The sequence below is a fragment of the Catharus ustulatus genome, chromosome 3 (genome assembly GCF_009819885.2).
Source record: "Catharus ustulatus isolate bCatUst1 chromosome 3, bCatUst1.pri.v2, whole genome shotgun sequence".
Lineage (NCBI taxonomy): Eukaryota > Metazoa > Chordata > Aves > Passeriformes > Turdidae > Catharus > Catharus ustulatus.
The window spans coordinates 67,846,770-67,873,792 of NC_046223.1; the positions used below are offsets into that span (position 1 = coordinate 67,846,770).

General features: G+C 37.8%; 1 protein-coding gene across 2 annotated transcripts in view; it reads left to right on the plus strand.

Annotated features, from left to right (window-relative positions):
• CEP85L (centrosomal protein 85 like) overlaps positions 1-27,023 on the plus strand; it is a 137,656-nt gene that overhangs the window by 98,327 nt on the left and 12,306 nt on the right. For both annotated transcript variants that reach the window (XM_033054354.2, XM_033054353.2), the window contains exons 4-7: positions 12,196-12,317; positions 22,945-23,062; positions 24,946-25,122; positions 26,736-26,888. In XM_033054354.2, coding sequence (XP_032910245.1) covers positions 12,196-12,317; positions 22,945-23,062; positions 24,946-25,122; positions 26,736-26,888 — 570 coding nt within the window. The remainder of the gene's footprint in view (positions 1-12,195; positions 12,318-22,944; positions 23,063-24,945; positions 25,123-26,735; positions 26,889-27,023) is intronic.

Sequence of the window (27,023 nt, forward strand, 5' to 3'; positions counted from 1 at the left end):
TTGCATCATGTTATTCTCCTCTGAGACAAGACACATTTACTTTTCCTTACCATTAGACAGACATTAGTTAGATTGTCACATTTTTTTCTTCTTTGCAAACAAAGCGAAATTACTTTTTGAGGCAGCAGCTTGTAAAGCATACCATTGCAAAGTGATTAAGAAAAAAGTACAAAATAAATTAATAGAAAACTTGGTCGGAAATATTTCTCTTTTTGGGAATGGTGAATGCTCTGGTTGTACTAGTCATCTGATTTGTTACTGACCAAAGACATTTTTTTGAAAGGTCATCTTGAATGTTTTCGTTTCAGTTGCTGTTACTGGCACAAACCGTAAACCATTAAAGTAGATCTCAGTGTGCAGAAGTGTGTCACGCCTGTTTATTGTCTTTGGTGCTTTGACCCAGTGTTAGAAGAGAAGGGAAACAAGAAGCTTTGCCTGGCTCTTGCTCTGAAAATCGACTGTGTCCTTCCTCTTCCCAAACCCCGTTAGGAAGCGCATATTTCATGTGGAGACAATACAATTAGCACAGACTTGACGCATGTAGGTGGTTCATTTTGCAACAAAATATTGACAATACACAAATCTATGCTCTTGTAAATACCTGGGGGCTTTTACAGCAATGAAGTTTACCTTTTTAGTAGGTTAATGAAGGTCAAATAATTTACTAGTTGCAGTTACCTTCAATGATGCCAAGTGTCTTCAAAATAGCAACATGAGACAGGATAGGAAATTCAGTGATCTTCATTACAGTGAAAGTTCTTTATTTCTATGAAATGCCTGGGAACACTGTGTTTTAGCGCTTACTAGTGTCCTCAATTGGTTAAGCTGAACAATGTGCTTTAGGTGGTGTGCTGAGATCCTTATACCTAAGAAACTGTGTTGAGTGTTCTTTCAGATAAACTGTTCTGGGAAACACAGAGATTAGTTGTGTTATTTGACATGTTGTGAGTGATAGATGAACAGCAGGACAAAGGCACATGAAGGAGAGATAAAGCTGGAAGACCATGTTTCAGTTGACAAGTGGTGGTGCTGGATTATCTCCACTTGAAAGTGTAACTGCAGAATTGAGGAAAAATGATTGGGCTTTAGCTTTTGCTGCTACCTATCTTCAGCTGAAAATTGTCCTAACAGAAATGCATAAATATTGCCCAAATGATGAATGTTTTGGCATCATTTAGAAGCTGAAAGATTCTCTTGTGCAGATTATTGCAGTGATCACCCTCATGTGGTGTGGAGGGGCAGCAGGTAGACAAGTGGCCTCAACATTTTGCCTCCTGGGGAACTTCATTCAGATCAGCATGGAGATGGCATAAATCAGGCTTTAAAAGAGTTTTCAGGCTAGTTTTCACATGGCCCTACTTGGAGAAGTGGGAGCCAGAAACACCTTTCTTTCTCTTGCTTTGTTTTACAGAATGGTGTGTGTCTTTACTTCATTTCTTCTGTGCATTGCTCTGAGGTTTGGGGTTTTTTTTCTCCTTCCCTCTCTTGAGTGACTGTAAATAAGACTAATTCCCATGTTGAGTGTCAGCTATCTACTGCTTCGTATCTTTGTTTCATGCAGTTCATAGCTAAAACACTAAGGGGTTTTTCTTAACTTCATCAGAAATCACTGAAGTTTATTTAAGTAGCAGAATGTCTTTTCCGTCTTTGGAAGTAGAGTGCTGACTCAGAATTACTTCTGCAGGAAAAAAGCATTCAGCAAAAAAGCACCCAAGAAAGTTAGGATCCTGAATTTCATTACCTGAGAATTTGAGGTACAAAACTCATCTATTTCTTTATTCTGTTTCAGAATGTGCCAAATAAAAACATGGCTCTACTCCTTGGTTCAGACCAGCTCTGAGTAGCAAGCAGAGATTTCCACATCTTGCTGATATTTTCTGACTATGTATTCTGTTTCAGGCAGCTGCTTTCTCATGGAAGTTCTGTTGTCAGTCACTGGAGCATGGAGCTTTGTCAAGTGTAGTCTCACAGATTGTTTTGTCTGTAACTTTCTGACCACTGAGGTGGAGAGCTTTATTCCTGCTTTTATGACTCTGTTCTTATAGAAGAAACTATTTGCTTTCTTTGTGGCCTTTATTGAAACTGACTTAGTTCTTTGGTTTTGAAATACAGTCCTCTGTATCAATTGGTTATGTGAGTACTTGGTATAACATCATTATTGACATCTCTGTAAATTAGAAAGTGAAAACAAAGGTAGTTCATTCTGAAATATGATTTTTCCCACCTTCTAAATGAACCTCCTTCAATCAGTGCATATTTATTTTTCTTTAGGCAGATATAACCTAATTTGTGTCTGTTAAAACCAGTATTTTGCTTACAAAATGGTTTTCACACTAGACAATCTGCTGTGTTTTGGTGTTCAAAGGGACAAATTGTCTTCTTGTCTCAGTTTCGTCTCTGTAGAATAAGTCTAGACCCTTTGTAAGAAACTTGTAGACCTACAAGTGACAATTACTAATTGCTGGTGATGAAAGTGATAGTTTTTTTTTTAGCGTGAACTTCTACCCTTTCTGCCTATATAAAGAAGGTGCTAGGGCTCCCCCTGAGTTTATCTTGTAAGGAAGGAAAACACCTTCACACACTGACACGGATGTTTGGATGCACCCTTACATCATACTGCTGCTTTTGCTAGAGACAAGTGTGTTTCAAGTACCCCTCATAGACTCAAGTGGAAAAGGTTCAGTCTGGATTGAAGCCAAACAGTTCAAATATCCGTCACTTACTCCACACACAAATTATGTGACTACCTTCCTTTGTTGTTTGGTTGCTGCTTTCATACACAGTCCAGTGTTAAATTAACATTTCTTCTGTTTATCAGTGATGCAGAAGTTTCAGGCTAGGATTTGCAAATGTCTAACTTTTGAGATTCCAGGATCTGGTTTGCCAGAGGTGTAGAGCCTCTGTAAATGCATCTGAAATTCAAAGAGTCATGCAAGTACATGATGTCTCCTTATGAGTTAAAAAAAAAAAAAATCATACGTGTGATGGTGTAGAGGGATGGTGGTAGAATCCCTGCTTGAAGCAATTTAATCTTCACAGTAGGTCCATGTGCTGTTCTACTTGGTTTTCTGGCTGAAACAGCTAGTTCCCTCTGGGAAGAATTCCTGGAGTTGAGACAGAAAACATGAGTTGCCTCTAATTTTCCAACCCTTGGAAGTTTTTCAAGGTAGTTACCAGTAAATGTAAATGAATACTGCACTTATGTTGTGCAGTGCTCTGATGGCCACAGATCTTACGAGAATGTTTTAGTAGAGAACTTGGTTTGGTCTTCCAATCCCCGCTAAGGCCACTTTACTAAATCCCCTACTTGCTACTGTTTACACAGTATCCTTGTCTTTTTTCTCCTTTTTTTTAAAAATCTGTGTTCATGGTAATATGAGCTGGAGAAGAACAAAGGTGTGTGTGAGGTGATGTCTTTGTTACTGCTAACAATTTTGGTTTATCTGCCTAAAAGAAAATGGAAAAGAGTGTATTATTTAATCATTCCTTCCCCAACAACTATAACGTGCAGAAGTTGCATCTGCAAAACTTGAAGTGCGCATGTTCCAATAATTTCACTCCATTCTTTCTGCAAGTGGTCATAGAGACCAGTTCTGGATTATTGTTTTTAGGTAAAATGTACTTTCTTGAGTTCGTCAGAATACTTGGATTTGTTCTAATATAAATATTCTGGACGTTTTTGCTTTATTTTTATGGGATTTTTTTTGTTTCTTTTAAATTTCAGTTAATTGTGCTGAGTATTACATGCATGGCTCATGTTTCTTGTAAAATCATGAAAAACTAAAGCAAATGGAATGCAGGAAAGGAGAGGCTCAGTTTTCTGATTTAGGGGCCAACACCCTTCACAGAATCTCGACAACTTCCATTTGAAAAATCAAGATCCTTGATAAAGAAATTGCAGAGCATCACTTTTCCCCAGATGTATGCTCCTGCTTCACATTAAATTCATAGTGGCTTCCATCTCTTTCAATATGCTTGCATGTTTTATTAAGAGAATTTGATGCTCTGTGCTTATAAGGTTTTTCTAAGTTTTCTTCTCCAATTGCTGCATAAGTATGGCTTGTTGTTTTTTTTTTTCTAATATTCACCCAAGTTACATTCTCTTTTTGTTACCTTCTTGTTACAGGAGGACTCCTGTTAGTTTCTGTGTGAGATTGATGTCCAGCTCTGCTCATCCATGCAAAGTTTGTGCAGGCTGGCAAAAAATGATGATGCTTTCTAGGTCACTTTTTGCATCCACTTTAGCCATGAGCAAACACAGTAAGTAATCAGTGAGCAATCAAGACTGGCATTCAGTAAACTGGTAATTGTAGGTATTAGCAATATACGTTTGACTTAAAGTCTTTTATAAACAATGAGAACTTGGTTGAGGATGTCTGAGATATTTTACATGTCCTATTCATTGATTGATTTTTGCCAACTATTCATTTTTTCTAAGCTACTTCTGTCTTACTTGTACAGTTCATAATTTTTTGTAGTGAATAACATCCTGTATTTATGCAGCACATAAAACAATGTTCTTTATTAATAACTATACTCACTTTGCTTTCCAGGACAGAATAAGTAACAAAAAGAAATAATTAATTTAAAAGTGAAACTTCATCTAAAAGCTTTAAGAAAAAAAAAAAAGTTCTTGTGGAAGCTCCCCTTTGTCTCCAGATGTTTAATTTTTTTTTTATAGTAAAGAACATTTGAATTTCAATGCAGTAGGAAGATAAAATGAACACTTAATAAAACAAGTGCTTCTATACTTAGGAAAGACCCAGTTGTTATCAGTGGAAAATTCCAGGCACTGTTGCTTTTAACGTCATATTAAGTGGCACCTAGAAGTGTTTTGTGTTCATAACATTTGCCAGAATATAAATGGAAAGGATTTATGACAAAAATAATATTGGTGTTGCATGGACTATGAAGGAATGTTATAACAACACATAAAAGCAAGCGAAGTGTGATTGTTCAGGGGAAGATAAGCAGAGGAGGGTGTATCATTATCCCATGTGCAGCTCCGGGAGTGCTGCTTTCACCCTTCAGGAACGTAGTAGCTTAAGGGACAGAGATGAGACAGTCAGGAAAGTCAGGGAGGACTGCTGAGTCGCTGCAGCCTCTTCTAGGAGGACTTTTTTGTCATTGGAGGTTTTTGCACAGTACCATCAGGGATGCTAGAAGGAACAAAACCTTGCCAGATAAGTGGTAACCAGAATTCTAGTTCCTTTCCCGTACAAATCCCCTGCTATATTTCTGCTTTATATTTCTGCAGGATCCCCTGCTGAATGCAGATTCTGAACACATAAGGATTTTACACATGCAGTCTCTGACTGTAGGCTAGGACTGTGCTGCTGGTCCTGTGTATGCTATCACAATGCATAGAGCCAACACAGGCAGGACTATTTTGAAAAATAATAAGACAGGAGGCTTTTGGTTTTTCTGTTATGCCATCTTCATGTGCAAGTTCTTTTTCTTGAACTGATGGCTTATCTAAACAGGTCTTGGCCAGTAACTTAACAATGTCATAGCAACTGCATAATAGGATTTTTTTCAGAAGCTTGGAAAATACCCAGTCCATACACTGATATTTTGGAAGGGTTTGGCAGTGCTTGGAGTTGAGGTAATTCAGCTTGTGGTCATTTTTGTACTAATCCAGCACAAAGTTTTGCCACTGCAAAATGTGTTGTCTTGTACACTGCTTTCCCACTTAAGAGTGTGTGCCAGTGCTAGATCTCATGTGGCCTTGTGCAATGAATCTGATAAGAGTCTGACCGAGATGCAAATACCCTTCGTGTGTGGGATAGAGGGAAGAGGGTAGGACTGGGGCTGTCAGGAGGGAGCTGAAAGGTATGAATGTTTGAAGTGGTGAGAAGAGGCAGGAGAACAGGCCCCCTCCCTTTGGTAGCAGTGCACTTTTATGCCACATTTAACTGATCATGCGGTTGCTATCAAAGCCCTGTAACTATGCCATTAGTAAAAAAAAACATCTCTGCTTGTTTTTATTTATTTAAAATTTTTTTCCTCCATGGTGAATAGCTACCTGACCTTAGCCTTTGTTTTCTCCCTTCTCTTGTCGTATCCCAGCAACCATGGTCTTGCTATGCTTTGCTCTTAATTCATTTGTAAGCTGTTGTGCGAAGGGACCATGTCTTCCTCCCTTGTTGTGATTATCAGACCTGACCTTGATGAAGTTCAGAAGCCTCAGCTGCAGTATAAACAATGTTGGGGAAGAAGTAAATGTATAAATAACAGCAACTTGCAGGACCGTCAGATTCCCCCCAGGCTTATAAGAGTCAGATCTGTGAGGTCTGAATTAAGTGTGTTGCCCTGTGTGCAATGGGGATTTCATTTGTGAAGGAAGTTTCAACAGATATGCTAGTAAAAGTGTAATGATTAGAGGGAGCACTGCCTTTAGGAGGCATGTGAATGCTATTACTGTTTATTCTTCTCCATTTTGAAAGCTTTCCACTTTCTCCAAGTTTATGATGATAGTGGTGGTGTCTGTAAAATGGCATTAGCATTTTAATTTTTTATTGGAAAAACTTTAGAGTCATAACAGATGTAGCATCCATGCAGTTCAGCTCTCACTATTTATCTTTGAGGTGATCCCTTTGAAAATCAATTTTGATTCTTGAATTTTTGTCTATGAGGTTAGTGTCTAGCTGTGATTATTCTGCTCTTGGCATAATGTAGTCAGTGTGTTGTAAGTCACATGAATGTACAATTTAACCCTAACTCAAAGGAAATCCTGATGTGTCATCAAGTAAGGACTGGCTTGCCCTTTAATTGCTGAACTTCATCCAGTGCAGATTCTAAAATCTTAAAATTTGTATCTTCTCTCAGTTGTTTGTGATATGCTTTTGCTATTTTGCTCCATCTCTTTAGTTGGTTTAAAGGGGTTTTTGTTGTTGTTTGCTGGTTTTTGTTTGTTTGTTTGTTTTCTGCTGATACTCGTGTCCCAGACTTCCCTGTCTCAATTTTCATTCCATCAACCTTAGCTTACATGGACTCTCAACGTAGGAAACAAGGTATTTGCTGTCTGATTTCATGTCTCTTCAGCCTTTGTGGTATTTAACTCTTTATCATAAATCACTCTTTCTAAGCTTTTTAGCCATGAAAGTTTCTCTTCTTTGAATATGTTTTACTGTTCCAGTGACTTTCTGGTTCCTATTACCAGACATACTCTTGCAACTGGGTTTATGCCAGTGCTGTTTAAAGTCACTGCTTTATCCTTTCCCTCATCCCCTTTTTCTGTAACCCAGCATCCCATATACAGGCAATCCTGACTTGCATTAAGTTGATTTTCACGCAGGTTAAATTGTCAAGTCCTGTCAAGTGTATTTTCCCTGTTAGTTTTGGTCTCTTTTATATTAACTACTTTGCAGGCTGAATGTCTGTATAAAGTAGGTGTTTGGGATTTTTTTCCAAGCCTTATTGATTTTTATTTTGCTGTTGGCAGTGCTAACCTCTCTACACTACACCTGTAATTCTGAGTACCTCACCATTTGATGGTGTTTCAATTTTGATTTTAACGATGTTTTCCACATTAAAGCAATTCCCCAAAGAGCACTACATATACCATGCCTGGAATAAAAGTGCAGGGGCACAATTAGATGTTCTTTCCCCCATGACTGCTGGAAATTTGTGAAAGCATAGGCAAAATGTGATACAGCCTAGGTGTTGCTTGCCAAGAATTGTAGTGATTATATCGTGCTGAGCAGAATCACAGTCTTCTCTAAAAGGCAAAGATGGAGCAGGGTAGAGCAGTAGGTGGGTGGTGGTGAGATACATATCCTGCAGTTTAGGGATTCTTGTCTATAGTCTTGTTTCTACCCAGCTCAGAATTACATTGTGGAAGATTCAGCTTTGTAGCTGTTTTTCTAGTGCATTTCTGCAGGGTACAGCCTTTCTGTATAAGTCATTCCTTAAAATTCAGGCCTTATTCCATGGTTGCAGCCTTCTATTGCTTTTCCTGCATGACAGCAACCATCCCTGTCATGTTTCACCTGCAAAAGGATGAATGATCTGTTGGGATTGTCTAAATTATGGGAGCTGTTCTGAGCTGAAATGTGAGGTTAGGAAGAAATGTGTGTGGGGAGGAAGGGATGGGTAAATAGTTTTTCCAAACCCAGGGTAGGGAGCAGTTGCAGAGCTCCTCAGTGAATGTTGTTCTGACTGTGCAGATTTAAACTTTTTCCCATCACAGATGACCCATAAGCAGGAGGCATCCCTGTGACAAGAGTGCATTTGGGCTTGTTGCCACCTCTTCTTTCTCCCGCATTATCTATCCAGTCATCTCCCTGAGACACAGCCTGAGGGGTCACCCATATTTGTTTCCTCAACTGTCAGTCAAAAAAGGAATCCTTACCTCCTGCTAACATTGTTTGTATTGATTCTCTACCTTGGATTAGCTGTGGATGCAAGGGATTCTCTTTCTGTTGAGCAATGTCTGTAAAATGCAGTAAGAGGAGAATGATCCCTATGAACAGGAGTTTGTGATAGTGTAGGGCAGTGTAAGCAGCTGTCCAGGCATAATTCTTGGTACTCTGCTCGTTGTTAGTAATGGACCGTGAAAATTTACAGTTGAGTATGGACAGCACTAAATCATGTAAGCTGCAGCTTTCATGAAAAACTCTTTCAAATCCATTAAAATTTTTGGGTTTGGTTTTTTTTTTGAGATTAAGTATTATATTGACATTTTTGGACTTCACCTTTACTTTGTGTTGTAGTAAATGACATCATTTGACACTGTATTGTGTTACACATGGAATGCTGGGCTACTCTGTGTGCTGAAAGACTGATCTGCTGCAGGCAGAAACTATGGGCATGTTTGAGAAGATAATTTTAATTAGCGCAATTAAAAACCCGGCCATATTTGACCTGAGTTATCTAAATGTTGTTACACTCTGTCTACAGAAAAATTGTTTTTCCACTGATAATAAGCATGAAGCTATCAGTTAGCAATGTCTGTTCCAGCAGTAAGAATTTGCATCTAGGTTAGTACAGCAAAGATTTCTTATTTTATTTTTTTTCCCCAGCAGCTGACTTTGCCTCAGCAGTGACTTGAAGGTTTGCCAAGCCTTTGTCACAAAACAAGCTAGTGAAGACCTTTGGATGTCACTGTGCAAAGGATACTGTTCTAACTGAACACATGTTCTCAGGACAAGGCTGATGCTCTCAGAAGAGGTGCCAGGTGACAAAAATAGTTGTATTTTTTAGGACAGATAGAAAAGAATGCTGTGTCTTTCCAGACGGTATTTTGTTTTGTAGTTGTGGATGATTCAAGTTAAGGACTTGGAGCTGTGGATGGCTTTCTAAATATGACTCCTGGAAGTGTATCTGGTCTCACTATTTGGGTTGATATCCTTAAGGAGACAAGATACTCAAACATAAGCGGACTGCCTGTGTGTTACCACACAATTCAAAGCAGCTAGAAAGCTGTTGTAGTAGTCAACACCATGTGCTCATAAATGAGTGAAGTGTCTTGTTATTTTGGAAGTGCTAAGAAGTATTTTTAGTATATTCTTTTTTTCTTAATAGGATGAAACATGATATCAGAATCAAACATTTTTGTTTCTGTTTTCATTTGTTCAGAGTGAGAAATTGAAGCACACAATGGTAATACAAAATAATATTTTATTTTTTGTTACATATGTGTATACAGCATGTATATACTTTATAGGATTGGGTATATTCCAAAGATAAAGCATTTCAGTGAATCATCTATGGAGGCCTGAAGTTTTATATTTAATAAAAAACCCAAACTAACACACTATTGTTTACATATAATTCAAAAAATATTACTCTGTTCTTAACTTTGCAAAATTCTTTGCATTGCTTTTCAGCAGCTATAATTTTTAATTTACTTGTGTAATTACTTACTGTACCAAATTTGTAGGGGTTTTTTTCTACTTCAGTGCAAATTATTGTTTGCAGACGTGCTAGTTTGAAATAAAGGGTTTGCATTGAAGAATTCTCCTAGAGAAAACATCAGTGACTTCCAGAATGTCTTCACTTAAGATAGGTTTGTATTTAAATTGTTGTCTTTAATCTCTTCATTTTTATAGTTCATTCTCAAAGATGAAATTCATCACATTCAATAAATTTATTTGGCTGTATAATATATTTCCTATTCATCCTGTCAAATGCTTGTGAGTTTTCTTTTGAGTAAAGAAAGAAATTCTGGCTCTGAAGAGTAAAGATCTAATCCCAGCTTCAATAAGGACTGTTTCTTTCTTCTTTTTTGACTGTAATGTAATGGTGTTGAGATGGATGTAGGAAAGCATTCATCAGCACTGTAGTGGGAAAACCAAAGGAAAAAAATTTGTAACACAAAGTCCAGTGATAGTTCCTGATGTTGTCACTTTGTACTGCATGACATGGCATGGGTCACTAAGAGAGACTTTCACTGGAATAGGTTTGTGCTGGTGCCTCTCAATTCAGCCAGTCATATGTATAACTAATACAGAACAGTATGTGACAATCCCAAGGTATTCTATATATAAACACCAGAAATTACTTTGACGTGATGTGGTCTGGATGGAGCAACTCAGGCAAAATAAACTTTAGATTCTTAAACCGTAAAGACTCTACATATGTGTTACTCACAGTAAGAATCATAACTAGGTATCTTTCCTGAGTTTTATTAGATCACTACCCAAACAAACAAAAAAGTATTATATCACCAGTTTTAATTTTGTTTTTAATTGGCATTAATTGGCTGCAGTGTTTAATGTGTAGAACTGTTGATGGTTTTTGTGGTTGGTTTTTGTTACTTTGTTTTTTTAATCATCTGTAACTGATCATACTATTGAAACTGTCCAGTTTGTTAAGCAAAAGAAAAATTCACTGAAGCAGATAAATTGGACCTGGGGGAATGGGGGATGAGGTGGGGGTGTTAACAGTCTTCAAAGATTTTTAGAAATGGTAAGTCTTGTCATCTTATCTGGTTTTAGGTTATAAATTAAAGGAGAATAAATGCACAGAAGCACATCAGTGGACAAGCTAGGGATTGATCTGAACAAGACTGAATGGGAAGAAATACTTTTTAAATTTACAGAAGAGTTTATAACTGTGAGGAATTGGCTCCTGGCTTTAGTACCTCATGGTATTGGGATTTAAACAATGAATTCTTTCCATTTAGTGTTATAATTCACAGTAAAACTTTGTCCAGAAACGTGGAGTGCTTGGCAGTTGTTTAACTTACTTTAATTGTTGATCATATGTCTCAGTCTTAATACAGTTTGTTGTAATTTCAGATGAAATTTAAAACATTGTGGAACTATAAAAGAAAAAATAGCCTTAAGTATTTTTTTTTTTAATAGCCATGTTTTCACTTTTTTTTCCTTCTGCTCTATTTGAAAAACACAGAAAGACATCATTGTCCAGGATGCCTCTCAGATAATAAAAAGAGTACTTTTTTCAGTGATTCAAAAAAACAGTGAAAGATTAAATGATGCTTCATAGCAGCTGATGCTGGGATCCCTCCATTTGATCTCAGAAGCTCTAGTTTAAACCTTCCCTTATGTGAATTCCTGATGCAAATGTTTGTAGTACATTTGTAATAAATGCTTTCTTGATTAAACATCCCAGTTAGTTTTTTACTTTTCTTCCAAACCATGATGTTGTTGGCTCATAGTCAGTTCATATTCAGTGGAAATTAATAGAAATATAGAAAGCCTGAAACCTGTTGCTCATAAAAGTTTTATTCTCTTACAATTTAGCCAGAATTATATTCCTTTATTCTGCATTTTAAGTGCACACACCTCAAAGGAAATTTCTCTGTGTAAACCAACGTTACAGGTGGGAGTTGAACCGTGCAGTGGCAACTGTTATCTGCAGTTACCAGTGGGTCTGAAGTTACCAAGCCCTGTTGTTGGAAGTGCTACAAGAATTGTAGCAGGATATGAACATGTTGTGGTCTTCCTCCTTATGATGTAGTTAATTCTAAATGAGTTTTTCATTCCCATCTGCTTTCAGGGCTATGAATTGTTTAGTAGAGAAATGATAAAATCAGTGACACCGTGCTGAAGTTTGTTTCCAGAAACTTATTTATAAATGCAGTCGTTTTATACAAAGCAAATCTGAATTAAACTGCAAAACAGTACTTAGGTTTCTGTAAGAGCAAACCACTTTGTGAATGCCATACATATGTAGGACATTATTTACTTTCAGTGTTTTGGGTGCTAATCCTACAATTATATTATGCAGGTTTCCCCTGGAACATCTCGTTCAAGTTACCAAACTACCAGCTATCAGGACTCCAGCAACTGGGAATCTCTAATGAAAATTAAAGAAGGGCTGCTAAGACAGAAGGAGTTTGTGATTGATAGGTAAGTACCTAGCTGCATTCATGAGATTAGATGAAGTAAAAGCTACAGTGTAAAAGCTGGCTTTCAGGAGAGCTATTTACTCAGTAAAGTTGTTGGGTTTCAGTTCAGCCAGTATTTATACTCAGTATTTATGCAGAAGTTAATCCTGGTAGGAGAGAAGACTTGTAGCTGGCCTAAAGTCTTACACAAAGCTGGAAATGTATTTAGGGGGCTGTCAGGTTCCCCTCTTAGCTTCTTACCAGGCTACAGGTTTGTATGGGACATCTTTCTGCTTGTAAGGTCTTGGAAGTAACTTACAAGATGAAAATTGGTCAGCTGCATTGTGCTGATTTTCTTTTCCATCACAAGTAAAGAAACACAATTAATTTGAAGCCAGTTGATAAAGCTTTGAGAAACTGGCCTTTGTGTAGTATTATTCAGCAGTAAAATCAAATCCTATTCAAATTCTCATACAAATTGTTCAGATAAAAAATGTAAGTCCAGAATCATTGTGTCAGTCAATACATAACTTCTTATTAAAATTACTGTCAAACTGAATGGGCCTTAAATAGCAACTCACTGCTGTTAAGTTTCTAGTATCAAGAGGATTATGCTTGTGCAAGATCTGTTCATTCCTCTATTGCAACAAAAGGAAGAATTGCAGTGATTGAAGGTGTTTCTGTCCCTTAGCACTGGCCAGTACCTGTGGTGGCATTTCAGCAATGAAAGTTGGCATTGGGTTCCCCAGTTGGATTAGGATGTTAGTGTGTGTTTAACTGCTGCTGCAGCAAGGATGGGACTCCATTGGGAACTGAGGCGTGGGCTCACCATCCCACTCTGCCAGCTCTCCTGCGGAGGTGGTGATCTCCCAAGGGGGTAAGAAGTTAAAATGGAAACATCTTTAGCTGCTGTTTACATCTCCTCTGTCAGAGCCCTTTGATCAGCAGCTTAAAGGCCATCTAAATTAGTGTTTTTTCCAGGCTTGCTATGTCAGTAGTAATGTTGCAGTACCAAACCTGCAGCCCAGCTTGTGGGGTCCAAGTTGTCAGCAGTGTTTATGAGTACATTGCTCAGGATGGCTGGGGTGGTCTTCAGCCTCTGCTGGGCTTATCATCCCATGCACTCTACATGAAGGCTTGTTATACACTGACAGCTAAAAATACAGTTGGTGTTGCTCTTCTCATGCTGAAAGTGTGTTTACAGTCAAGGGAGAAGTTTCTGGAGTGACTGTAACCTGGCTGACTGCTAATGTTACCTGATGCTGTCCATGTGGAGGAAGAAAAACTATTTTTTGATACCCGGTGTCGGTGTGCTGGTTCTTTTTTTGTACAAGTAATTTCTTTTGTGTGACTTAATGGTAATGAATATGGCTCTTTCAGGATTTCTCACCAGAAGTCAGTTTAGATAATTTCTTTTCATTCAGCTGAAAAGGCAAAATACATTTTGGAAGCTATTGAAATGGAATAGACTACTTAGTGATGTTAGGTATTCAAGTAGATCCTTGGTATTAATGTTGTAATTTGTAATAATGCTGTGTAACAATGAATCACAGAACAGCTCTTCTTTGAATATTGAATATCCATTTCAGCAAAATATTTGCCTGAAAAGGTATTTTAAAATTAAATGGAAACATCAATGGATTTGTGGTTTTAAGATTAGTACAAATTGATGTTTATAAAGTCTTTACAACAGATTGTTTAATTTTTTTATTAAGAAGAGGTAGTGCTTTCTGTGATAAATAAAAATACTTTCGGTTTCACTAATTAAGAAAATGGTGCGTATCTGCTGTGCAAAAACCTTGAAATAGAATTCCATTAAAAAGCACTAGTGTAAAATTTCTCATTAGATGGGGTTTTAATAAGGTTTAAGTGTGAAAACTACCTTTCTTCTAGGCACAAAGCAGCACTAAGTGAAAATGCAGTATTACCTCTATTTAACACATGGGAACACAAGGCCTTCTTGCACTGAGCTTCAGAATGGTGTTTGAGAGTAAACCTAAGTATTCTAGCTCTTGTTCTTGATGAGCTTAATTTAAACTTCTTTTCAGAGTTTTAATTTCTTTGGGAATAGTGACCTAAAATTAAAAACATAAAGTTTTCTGAAGTGTAGTTAATTCAACATGGTGGTAATTAAATTACAGAATTTATGCTTTGGGGAAATGGAGAAGAAAGTAATTTGTTACCTGAGATTAGGCAGTAGGTGTTTGCTAAGAGGGCCCTTTGTACACGTGGTTTTCATGGAGTTTTAAAAGGTGTAGTCTCCTGAAGTTGTATGCTGAATTTACAGACTGGTAGTTGAGGGTACAGAAGCTCAGGAGAGATGGGTTAATCTACTGCTGCCTGGTAGCCAGAGGAGCAGGACAGCAGCTGGCACAGTGGTCCAGACCCAGCTGTTTGCTGCTGCAAGTACAAGGAACAGCTGGATGAAAAGAGGCACACCGGGAACACATCCCTCTTGCCTTTGTCACCAGCCTCCCTTTCGCACACAGAATCATTAACCTTTTTTTTTTTTTAAGGCTAAACACTCTTCAATCAGAATTTACTGATGTCCCACTATCAAGGAGGTGGAGGAGATTAACATCACACACCTTGTTCTGCATAGCTGTGCTTAAATCTGTTGATAAGTAGGAAATGGATGCTCTGTACAGCGTAGTATCTTTAGGCTGTTGTACCTTTATCTTGTTAAAAAAGAGAGGAAGAGCAGAAGAAGAAAAGTGAAAAATGCTGCTTGCTTCCCTTCTTTCCACACAAAGATAAAAAGGCAAAAATTTCAGCCCTTCCAGATTAGATTATTAAATTTCCTTGTTTTGCACTGGAAATCTACCAGATAGGAATAGTTGCAATGAGTTTCCAGTAGTTGCAAGAACAATTCAAGGAGTAATGCTTAACATTACTCATCATATTTGGACACTTTGGTGTGTCACTAGAAATGCAAACATATTTAAGGTTTTAAATCCCAAACAGCAATTTGAGCCTGAGAATAGAACAAGTGCCTTGATTTTGATCTGCATGCTGTGTTGAACTGCAGATTTAGTAATACATAAATTTAATTGGTGTATTTTGTGTCATCTGTTCAGCATTTACTTAAGTAGTACACAGCATAAATGAATGGGTTTAAAAGTGGTTTTGGTTTGCTTTTTGAAACTACTCTAGGAGTCACTGCTAATTTAATAAGTAGAAACCTGAAATTATTTTTAAATCTACTCTTAAGAAAATGAGGGGAAGACTCTACTTTCAGAAAGTGCTGTAAGGAAACGAGTCTACTCTTTTTGTGGCACTTAAAGGTGAGTCTCATGTTTTCTCCACATAAGAATTCTTGGTACAGGCCATGAATGAGGACTTAAAGATTTAGTCTATAAGAGGAATTCTGCTGCTGTAGCACTTATTACTATAATGTCTGTCACCTGCTGCACGAAATAATTGGATTATATCATTGCCTTGGCAGCTTAGGATGTAACACTGCATTACATTTAGCACCAGAGGGAGCCATCAGTGTTTGTATTGGTTTAGAAAATTACAGCATCACATTTTAATTCTTCATGTCGCCCCTTTGTTCAGTAGGGTAACATCACTGAAATTAGTGTTTGGTGCAATGCTGAATGTCTCTTGAGGCTGACGTGCCATTGTAGATGTCTCTAGTGTGGTCCTGGCAGAGTTGGTGTGGGAGGGGCTGCATGTAGTAGGTATGTGAATAAATGCCAAATATCTGAACATATGACACAGTCTGCTCAGAATAACACTGTGCATGCAGTGTTCTATTGCGGACACCATAAGAGCATTTGAACAGCTTTTTAAGGAAAGGTAGATTTGGATGTACAATTTTAGTGAATAGCCATTGTCCCTCAGAGCATAACAACATGTACATTCTTATAACAGTTGCTAAATCATTAACCTTTAAATCCGTATCTGAATTAGGATTAGATGTTTTCACTGAGACAAGAGAAGTAAATTTTTTCTTTGTTTTGTATCAAATTGTCCTGACTTCAGTAGATTACATCAAACTGTATGTGCTCTGATAGCAATCATTTTAATGCTGGTATAAAGCTGTAATTCTTTTAATTTCGATTGGCTTGTTAAAATCTGCAGCATCAGCATATCCACTTAAGTGATAGTTTGATGCTGTTTTTGAGGTACCTGAAGCTTTATACTGCCCATGTGATGAGTGCATATATGTATAACAGGCAGTCCTGTGCAGGGAGTGGGGCTGCAAGGAACCTTCTCAGAGTGCTTTGCTGTGTAATAAAAGTGTGCTTTGCTTCCAATACAAGTGTGAAAAAGATACCTTTATCTTTCTCCAATATCAAGTTACCCAGGTAACTTGTGGATGAGACTTTGTATACCTTGAGCTGGTAAATGTTGGGGAAGGTTTTGTTAAAGAGCAATTATTTTAGCTGTTTTAAAAGGTCACTTTGCCAGATGTGAGTGGTAGTAACATTGATGAAATTAGTTTTTATATAATAACCTAGGAGCTATTTAACCTAACTGCCAGGCCCTATAGGGAAGGCAAACAGTAGTGCTGTCACTAGATGCTTGCACTATCGGTGTCTGCAATACCAAGTGTTCTATTGCCTTTCTGGGTTGGGCAGTTTGGTGATTGATTAGCTCAAACATTAGAAAATTTTTCCTAATGTGACTTAGTCTTCCTTCCTAGGTAATGTTTCTAGTAATAAAGTAGTTTTTGTTGTTCTTTGAAACCTCTCCAGCTGATGAGCAGGTCTTCCCTGGAGTGTCCAAACTGGCCATTGAGGTCTTCCTCAGACTTGTCTCTCAAGTGGCTGTGGTTGTGTGGTGTTTGTTTTCTGCGGTACAACATTGAGGAGTTTTGGTCAGCTGCAGTCCCAGATACTTCTCTATGGAACTGGTGCTAAACCATTTTGTATTCCATAGATTTATATATTTTTAGGAAGCTCTAGTATTTGGCAGAGAACTGCATGAGAGGTGCAAGAGTTGTTCTGTGTTTGTACTGTCAGGAGACTGCAGAAGTTGAAGAGCTCCCAACGTGGGAGGGAGAGTGCAGTCCTCTCTCCAAAGTGACATTTGTGTCTGTGTCCCCCTCATTCCTCACTAACTCGATTAAGTACCCCAAGGTTTTTAAGAAAGTAGAGTCTCAAAAGTGCTGTCTGTGCTCCTGCCTGTCTTGCTTCACAGCACTAGCTCACATCCTGTGGGTCAGGCAAGCATTTCAAACTTTATGCAGTTCAGAAAAGTCATTCAAATATACCACAAAAATAATCCATCCAGATCAGAGATCATGCCTTGACTCACAAAGATAGTGTTCCCACCTTCCCTTCATGGTAAGCTTTGCTGTGACTGGAAGAAAGGTTCACTTAGAACATTTTCACAAGAAAAGGAGACTTTATTGCATAGGAAATTTGAGATATTTTCTCATGAGCTTTGCTGATCTTGATGTTCTTTGGCATTATCTTCTGAATTCCGGAAAACGTATTCACATTGTTTTTAGGACTGTGTGTACTAAGAATCTCTTTCCCTATCAGTACTCCGCACGTTTGAACTTCTGGTCCCAGGAGATCGTGCCTCTAAAACAAAGGGATATAAAAATTTGTATCCAACTTCTTAAGCAACAAAACAAAGCAGGGTTCCTCCAGCTGCAGTATGGAATGAATAATATCTGTAATACAGAGGGATCCGTGTTGTATTTTACTTTGTATCCTGCTTCTGAAGAAATCTGCTCAGATATTTTTACCTAAAACAGTAAATTCTTGTTAACTTGTGACTTTTGAAGGTAAACATTGTAATTTGTTTTCTTAAGAAGTTACTAGTTTTGTTACTCCTTGACTTGGAGTGTGGGACTTTGATTTATGCTAATTTAAAAATTAAAGTTGAAAAGAATGACTTAGAAGTTGGGGCGGGGCAAAGTGCTTCTCTGGCAGATGTGTGTTTCTAAAGGTTCTTTCATGTTAGAGTAAGTAAGGGGTAAGATGGGCTTATGGAGAATGACTGAGCTGGTCCAAGATCAGAGAAATATGGTTTATTTCCAGACAAATGGACACATGAGTGTCTGTGTAAGCATGTGTCCGCACTTGTCCTGCATGAATGTGAGAAAATAAATTGAATATCAGTTATGTCATACAAATACTTTTGAGACTTAAGAAGAAGCAGTTTGTATATTAAGCAGTTTGTTAATACTGTTCTCTGAAGACAGTCCAGGCTTGTGCACATTGAGCTAAGTGCTGTTCTGTGCTGTCCCACATCCTCTGTGCTGACTTGAGTTTTCAAAGGGGATTGTTTGAGCTAAAGGACAGAACTGCAATTCAATCAAAATAGAGACCTCCTCCCCTCTTCCCATTGATACTTCATTATTACGGCTCTAGTTTTCTTTTTGCTCATTTCAATAGATTCAGTTAGGGTCAAGTAGCGTCAGTAGTTTTCCTCTGAATTCTAGACGGCTTTGTATGTAGAGTCGCAGGATGAGGGGATTACGAATGGAAGTATCTATGGCAGGCAGAAAGACAGATAAGGAATACTACTCTTCTTAAATGCCAAGGAAATGCTTACACAGAATCAGAATTTTTGATAGCCTAATCTCTAGTGTTAGGATTTCATGTAGGGGTCATAGTTGGTAATTCTGGGAAAGGCGAGAGAATGGTACCATCTGCCATGACAGGTTTTTTACTTTTCCTTCCTAACAGAATATCATTGACCTGAAGTAGTGAAACATGACCAAAGCCTTGAAATTTTGTTTACAAAAATAAAGACTGTTCAAGGTAATGGAAGAAAAGGGGGCAAAATACGTGTTTATAAGACCTGGAAGTGAGCCAGAGTCATTACTTTGTGAAAATGATAGGGCTTTCCATAAATAATCTAGCTAGAATGTAAATAGCTAGCACTTGGGAACTGGGACGTAAGAGATGGTTCAGGAGGCCATAGAACAGCATGTAGCCACTACTTGAGTCTTGTATGTTGGGTAACCTGTTACTTCTGCTGAGCTCCCTCAGAAAGAATGTACCTGTGAGATGCACAGGGAGGTTTTGATCTCAGGTTATTTATAAATTATGACTGGCGGTTCAAAAAGGGGGGTGAAAAGGCGCAGTCCAGTGTATCAGTGAAATTAAAAAAAAAAGATGATGAAAATATAGCAAGCAGGTAGCTTGTAAAGGCAAAAAAACAACAATCTTTAAATTGTAAGAAAAAAAAAAGACAAGAAAGAAAAAGACAAGATGTCTTCAGTGCAGAACTCTTCTGTGGGTAACTGCAACAGTCTTATGTGTACAAGGTAGTCTTTTCCTACCTTGAGAGGAGTTTACGTTCTCTTTTTGTCTGTTTGTTCTGCACTGCCACCCCCAGTTTCTGGAAATAATATTACACATTGAGGGACAACTGGAAAGATATGTGTTGAAAGTGTTTGTGAAAACAGTGTTGCTAGTCTCATGTTTGTATTAATTGACTGGATAAAATATTTACAGTTTATGCATCTTTGAATGCCATTTCCTTCTGGAAGATCATTTTAAATAAGAAATACTGAAATGTCCCTTCCAAAAGGATGGGTTTTATTCCTGCCTTTTCTGATTTCTTTTCATTTTAAAACTTTTATTTATTTTCTTTTTAAACAAAATTCTCAGCTCTGAATCCCTTTGATTGGTTGATGGCTTTGGATCAGAGTATTGCCTCCTGTTCTACTTTAGTGTGAATGTAAGGAGAAGGGATCTGTCAAGACAGGCACTTTACGTAAAATAGTGGTTTTTGAATTTGAACAAAGGGGCTGAACAAAACCATGTGAAAAGTGCCATGACACTCACACAGTACATCAGTAACTCTTCCTTTGCTGTCTACATAAAATTCTAACACTCACTTGTGGGGAAAGAAAATAAGGATGTTGTGAAGGAAAGCAGTTTCTGTGGTACTTAGGTACAGTACTTCCACTGAACCTGGATGTGTGAGTTGGGGTCTGTTTTCTATGCGCTGAAGGCTGGATTGCTGTCAGATTCCCCCATGCACTGAGGTCAGGTGCCCATTTGTACTCAGATGGCTTCTGGAAGCACTAAAGTTTGAGGAGCATGACAGAAACTTGGAGCCACCTAAATGCTAAAGGCTGATTGTATTTGGATTTGTTTTTTTTAAGTTCTGGGCTGATAGGTTGGTAATAGGGAGGCTTCTGGGGACAGTGTTCCCACTGTAATAGGCAACCTGTGTTTTTGAGAGCAACTGAATTTTCTGAATTCCCTTTAAATAAAGCTCAGGGTCTCTGGGTATGCAGCAAAATGTTTGTTTCTGGGTGCCATGAGGTTAATGGTGTTTTCATACAGGCACTTATGTGAAGAAGTTGTGAGTTCTACACAGCCTTAAAACATTTCTAGAGTGTGTTTTGTTGGCAAGGTTATATAACGATGGAGAGTTTCATGCTTTGCAGAGTGAAAAGAAAGCTGGTTAAACTCCGTGTTCTGTCTGATCTCAGATTAACTGGTCTCACCTTTTTTCCAATAGGGATTTGGTAGGGTAGGGAAAGGGTTATGAAAGGAAATATGGTAATGTAGTTCAAACTACACTGGTAGTTCAAAAATATTTTAAGATATATTCTCCAGGCTGTAGTGTTCAAACTCTTGAAATCCTGCCTGGGATGGTGGGCACTGCTAAATCATCCATAAACAGAAAATCATATAGTGCATTCACGGGATGTGTGACAAGTGGATAAAAAATTTTAAAACACATGAATAATTTTAAAACAATGAAATTTCAGTAGATCTGTCTAGGAGTAATAAGGTGATAAAAAATGAAAATTTGCTTTAATTCACAGGTTTGGATAACTCATACTAAATAATTTTATTCTCTATGACCAGGCACACACAGAAGTCATGATATTTTCTCATATGATTATACAAATCTTGGGCTTTTATAAGGTCTCTTACAATTTAAGAGAATATTTCTTTACCTAATCTTCCAAAATAAGTTGGAAGCTTTTTGTTGATGATGCCATCTCACGGATGACAACCAGAATTGTACATAGTCTTCTGCATAGTGTCCCATACAAACTTGTTCAGTCTAGATAGTAGAGGGAGCAGGGAAGCCTCAAAATCACCTGTGCTGATACAAAATATTTCAAGACTTGCTATGGAGTCACATAAATACGTTGACTTGCTCTCTCCTTATTCATTCATGTTGAATAAATTGTTCTAAGCTACCAACAAATGGCAACTTATATACTGGTTTTCCATTCATTGCTGTTCTTTGTACATATAAAGATAGGAAAACAGAAAAAAGCCATGTTCTCATCATGTCTTCTTTAACACATCTAGCTGAGAAATGTGTAACTTCTACTATATTCAACATTTTTTAAATGTGAAATTGCTCTTGTGAACCAAATAATAGGAGTACAGTTGGCTGATCACTAGCTAGAAGAATGTGAGTAGCTAAAATGGTCCCTTCAACTGGGTTTTGGCATGCTATTAAAATTTGCAGTTGGCATCTTTTCAACTAATCCATATTTCATGTTAGTTTATAGATTATATAATGCATATGTTGTGTACACATGCTAATGTTTCCAAGATGCTTTTCCTTCCAATTTTTTTAAAAAACAACAGATTTTGATGATTTTCTGTACACTTTGCAGGATTTGCTTTTCCAATGTGTGCACAGGCAGGTCTTTTCCCTTTAAGTTAACCTGTATTTGCTGTTTAACTCCTCTTCAGGTTGGGCTTAGTCACCTGGATTCAGTGTTGTTTTCAGAAAAGACTGTCATGCTCCATGCTTAAAGGTGAAACTCTGAGAAAAAAAAATTCATCCTTTCGTGTAAATATATCCTAGGATAAAAAAAGAAGGAAAGGTGAAAATTAACAGAGTGCACAAAATGGATTTCAAGTTTATTGAGAAGGTCTCTGTGTGTTTCTGGTGGATACTGACAGCTCCACTCTGGGATCAGGTTTTGAGGTGCCTGTTGCTCCATGGAGAGTTACTGCACATCTCATGGGGCTGTGACTTGGGCTGGGACAGAGACCTGACAGGTGTTTGCCCTGCAGTCCTGCTTGGTTCAAATGCAGTCATGATTTACACAGTGATACCATTTGTGTTATAATTAAATAATGATACAATCCTGATACTGTTTCTGCTGTACACTGGCCAAGCAGTTGGTGCATTGTACTTGTTTTAGAGCAGTACTTTACCCTAGGGGAAGGTACATCTTACGTAAAGCAGTTGATTGAGAAAGTCTTAAGCAAAGCAAAAAGCCTTGCAAGGAAGGTTTCCTGACTATCTTATATAATGGCCTTTTCTTTTTAAGTTTTTTCTGTTCCCCTTGATTTGTAAATCTCTTCCAACTTTTGTCAGAAGTCAGCTCTGGTAAAGAGAGGGGCCAGGCAGGAGAAGTCCAAGTGAAATGAAGGTGCCATTTTTGTTTGGTTTTGTTCTGCTTTCTGTATGCTTTTTCCTGCTTATACTTCCAACCCTAGCAGCAGATGGCAACAGAAGCCTCCTTCAACCCCACAAAATGGATAGAGTTTTCAAATAATATTTCTACAGTTGCAGTCTGGCTGCAGTGGGAAAAAGCCCACAACTAGTGTAGATCCTGGATAGTTGAATACAATTGTATTTTCAATTCAATGTTAATGTTAATTGTTCTTCAGTATAAGTCTTAAGATTTCTGTTTTTAATCTCTGTTCCATTCCTTTTTTTTTCCAAATTAAATTTGTGTATTACAGGCAAAATCAGCAAATTAGCAATTTACATCAGAAGATAAGGGAGAATGAAATACGAGCTCAACATGCAAGACTGAGCCATCTTGTGAACTGCGAAGATCCGTACCTGACTAACTTACAGGTAGGATGAATACTTTTCTTCCAGAAAAGCTTTCCACTGCCAGTAACTGGCACCTAAAAGCATTTTCACAATTTTCTGCAGGCCAGAGTGTAGAGCTTTTGTGATTATTAATGGTCATGTAATTGCATAGCTGTGAATTGTTTGGAGAGGGAGATAGTAGGAGAAAAAATAGTTTGATAGGAGAGTGTCAGAAAATAACTACTAAGAGGTTTTCTGAAGAGGAGGAGGTACTGCCCTTCTGGCTACATGGTTAGATTTTATGGATAGAATAGATGGAAGAGATATGAGAAGGCAGACAGACTGGTGGAATACCTTTTGACAAGACACCTGAAAAGGACATGGGCTAATACTCCTAGGGAGCATTTGGTCTGCAAGGGAATGTGTGGTGGTGTTTTGAGTGTACTTGTCTTAATTTTCATCTACCTAGCACAGATATCAAGTAGCATAAGGATGAGGTAGCAAAGGTTCACTGAGAAATGCAGATCAGTGCATTTCTCAGTGGACTGTGGCTGCTTACAGCACACAAATTCCATCTCCGGGCCTTGGTATATCTAAAAGGCAATGCAGCAAGGGATTGTTAAAGGCAGATATGCAGAGAAATAGCTTTTCTGTCCCTCTTTTATTCTGTTATCTTTTTCTTTCACAAACACTGCACTAGGATCTCAGCTAGGGTACTTCAGCATGACATTATTTGTGTACTTGGAATAACACAGCTGTACATCAGGTGAGACCGGTTTGTGTGGCAGCAGAGAAATTCAAGTGGAGCCTCAGTGCAAAGTTAGGTATACAGAGACTTTTTGAGACATCTAGGAATGTCTAGGCTTTTGTTGCTTACAGATCTTCTTTTACAAAATACTGTCTAGGTTAAATCTGTCTAGGTTAAGAATTTTTTTTGGGGGGAGTGGGGGGAGGGCAGGAGAGAAGATGCAAAAAAAACCCCAGACAAACAAAGGAAACTATAGTGCAGAGCCTGAAATTTTAGTGCACATATCTTAGTATGTTATGCTTCAAATAAAGTAGTAGATGCATTCCTTTTTCATAATTTAAAGAAACTTTGAAGTATATAATGTGTTTGGGTTTCTGCTTGATTTGTATTTGGGTTTTTGCTTGCCTTCTATAAGACAAATTTATAAAAGCAAATCTAGTTTAATTAAGGTTTTAATATGTTAATACTTTGCTGAAGGAATGTCACTACTTAAAGAAATTATACAGACAGTATTTTTAAAGATAACCAATTTATGTTATTAAAATAATCTTGAAACTGAAAGCCTAATATGCTGCATCTCCTTTTTCATCCCGCATGTAACCAAGTTTCATTTTGTGTTTATCTGTCTCTGGGCAGTGGAGATGGAAGTTTTGGTATACAGAACAAAAGATAGGAGACCTGCCTTCTGACTGTAGCTTGAGTCTTAGGCTTGTTCCTGCACCCAGGAGGGATAGCTTTAAGCTTTGACTAGTACCAATGTTCTACTTTAGAAGGGTCTTGAGATTGAAGTGTCTCTTACTTCAGAATATTTGTAGCAATTTCAAAGTGTTTTTCTTCCCAGGACATGGACTGGTAGTGATTTGTTTTGAAAATGCTTTTTATCTGCATTTATAGGGATTTATTTTGGGATCACACATCTTCCATAAATCTGAGGGGGAAAGTGGCCACACAATATTCTTGTGCATTTGTTATGAGTGTAAAGATGTCCAGCTTCTTTGTCTTTTCGCTTTAGATTCCTGAAACACATGCTGTTGCCATGTATTTCAACGTTTGAAAAATCAAACCCCACCCTTCCTGACAGCTAAAAAAAAAAGGCAGGACTGTTTTCTGCTCTGCAGTTCAAGTATACAGTGCTGTGTGTGTTCATTTGTGTGATTATTTTATTTCTTTTCATAAGCACCCACAGTATGAGAGCACACCACTGCAACCTCACATTTCAGAAAGATCAGCATCCCATCTTGAGGAGCTTGAGCGAAAGATTGCAGCAGCTGAGAACAAGGAATTGCAACTCAGTGAAATTGTGAAACAACTTTCAAACAAATCTAGTGAGGAGAAAAAGAAGATGGAGGAAAAAGTAAGTGTCTTTTCTGTTCCACATTTCTTTTTGTCACTGTTGCAGCAGCATACTTTTGCTAAAAAGCAGCTTGGTATATGGATGTCTGAGTTATTTTCAAAAGGTCGCTAAATATCTGTGATAGAAAAAGAAGATTAATGATTTCAGGTAATGGATAAATCTGGACTTGCAGGGGATATATCCCAGAAAGTGATACTAGGTAAAATGCTAATCATAGTAACAGTTTTAATCAGGTACCACTTAAGCTTTGGCAGGGAAAAAAAGCTGCTCATTCATGTAGCTTGTAGTGTTTAAATAAAGTATCATTTAAAAACATAGGTTGTGAAAATTAAATGCTTATTTTTAGCATGATCCCTAAAAGTTTTGAGATGCACTTACCAGTCTGTTTATGCCTATTTAGCAGGAGTGATACTCTTGTAGCTTTTTTAGGATGTGCAGAGTGGACTTGAGTCTGAGACAAAGATAGCTGTGTTCTTGGAAGAGTTTCGACAAAGGGTTTCTTTGCGGACTTAAGGAATTCCCAGGGGCAGTTTTGAATGTACTCACAGCCTTCCTTTATTGCAAGCAGGAATGTGCCATTGACCAAGGGGTTCCTAATTAATGTTATAGGGATACATTGTCACTGTTACCTCATCTTCTTTAATTCCTGGGCTTAATTTATATTATATCAGGTTCAAGGGATACAGGCAATGTGATACAAAGAAGTGTCAGGTGGGAAGACAAAGGTTGCATAATTCATCTCAAAATTCTCCCTTACCATTTCCTGTGAACCCTCAGTATGCTTTTCAATGAGGCAGGAAGGGCAGAAATTGGATACTGCTGCTTCCTCCTTTGTGAGCTTTTTCTGCCTGGATTCCTCCACGCAGTGGCAGTGCCTGTGTTAGCAGCCTGGTCTGTAGGTTGGACCCTGGTTCACTGCACAGTCCTGATTTGCCCCTTAATACCTGTCCATTCTGTGCACTGAACAAAAAGCTCTCAAGGAGAGAGAGGGCAGGGAGGGACAGTGAAAAATATTCTTTTTTCCTGCCTTTCTTTCCACTTTTTTGATTTAGATAATAAAGCAAAAGAAGTACCAGGAATACAAACAAATGTAACATAATACAAAAAGTCTTTTCCAGGCCTATGTAAAATTAAGGTGCCTCTAGAAAAGGTGTTTAAGAAAGCAGCTATTCTGATCTGATGTCCTCTGATGTGATTGTCAGACTGCATCAAAGTCAGGGTTTTGACTTCCATTTTTGGTAGGTTAAGTTCTTGGTCTTCATGTTTTAAATTGTTTTCTTAGTGCAGAGGAACTAAAATATATTCTGATTATTTGTTGCCTGTGAACACCTCAGGGGGTGAAAGAATTAACAGTATTTTAAATGTTGAACTGTTTGTGTTTTCAGTTCATAAGGCACATGGATTGCTCTGGACTGAGGTGAAGCAGCTGTGGTTTGAGGATACATGTGGGCCTATAACTAGAAGCTGTTGGGATTAATAGTTTTTGTTTCCTGCTATTAGCCAATGCTTTCACGTGGCTGAGAGTACAATTCTTGGAGAGTTAACAACCCCTACTTCCAAAGCAGGCTTATTTTTGCTGGTATCATAAAGCGTGTACTCTTTCTTCCTTCTAGCTTAAAACTAGAGACCGATATATTAATAGCCTGAAAAAGAAATGCCAGAAAGAGTCCGAGCAAAACAAAGAAAAACAAAGACGAATTGAAACCTTAGAAAAATACCTGGCTGACCTTCCAACACTGGATGATATAGAAGGGCAGACTAAACAGGTAAGGTAAAGGGGGTTTGGTTTACATTTTTAAAATATAAGTAATCTCCCTAATATCTGTTCTCAAATCTTTTGCTGTTTCAAAATCTTTTTTCAACCTAATGGTTAGAAAGAGGAGTATTTCAGTCTTTTAGAA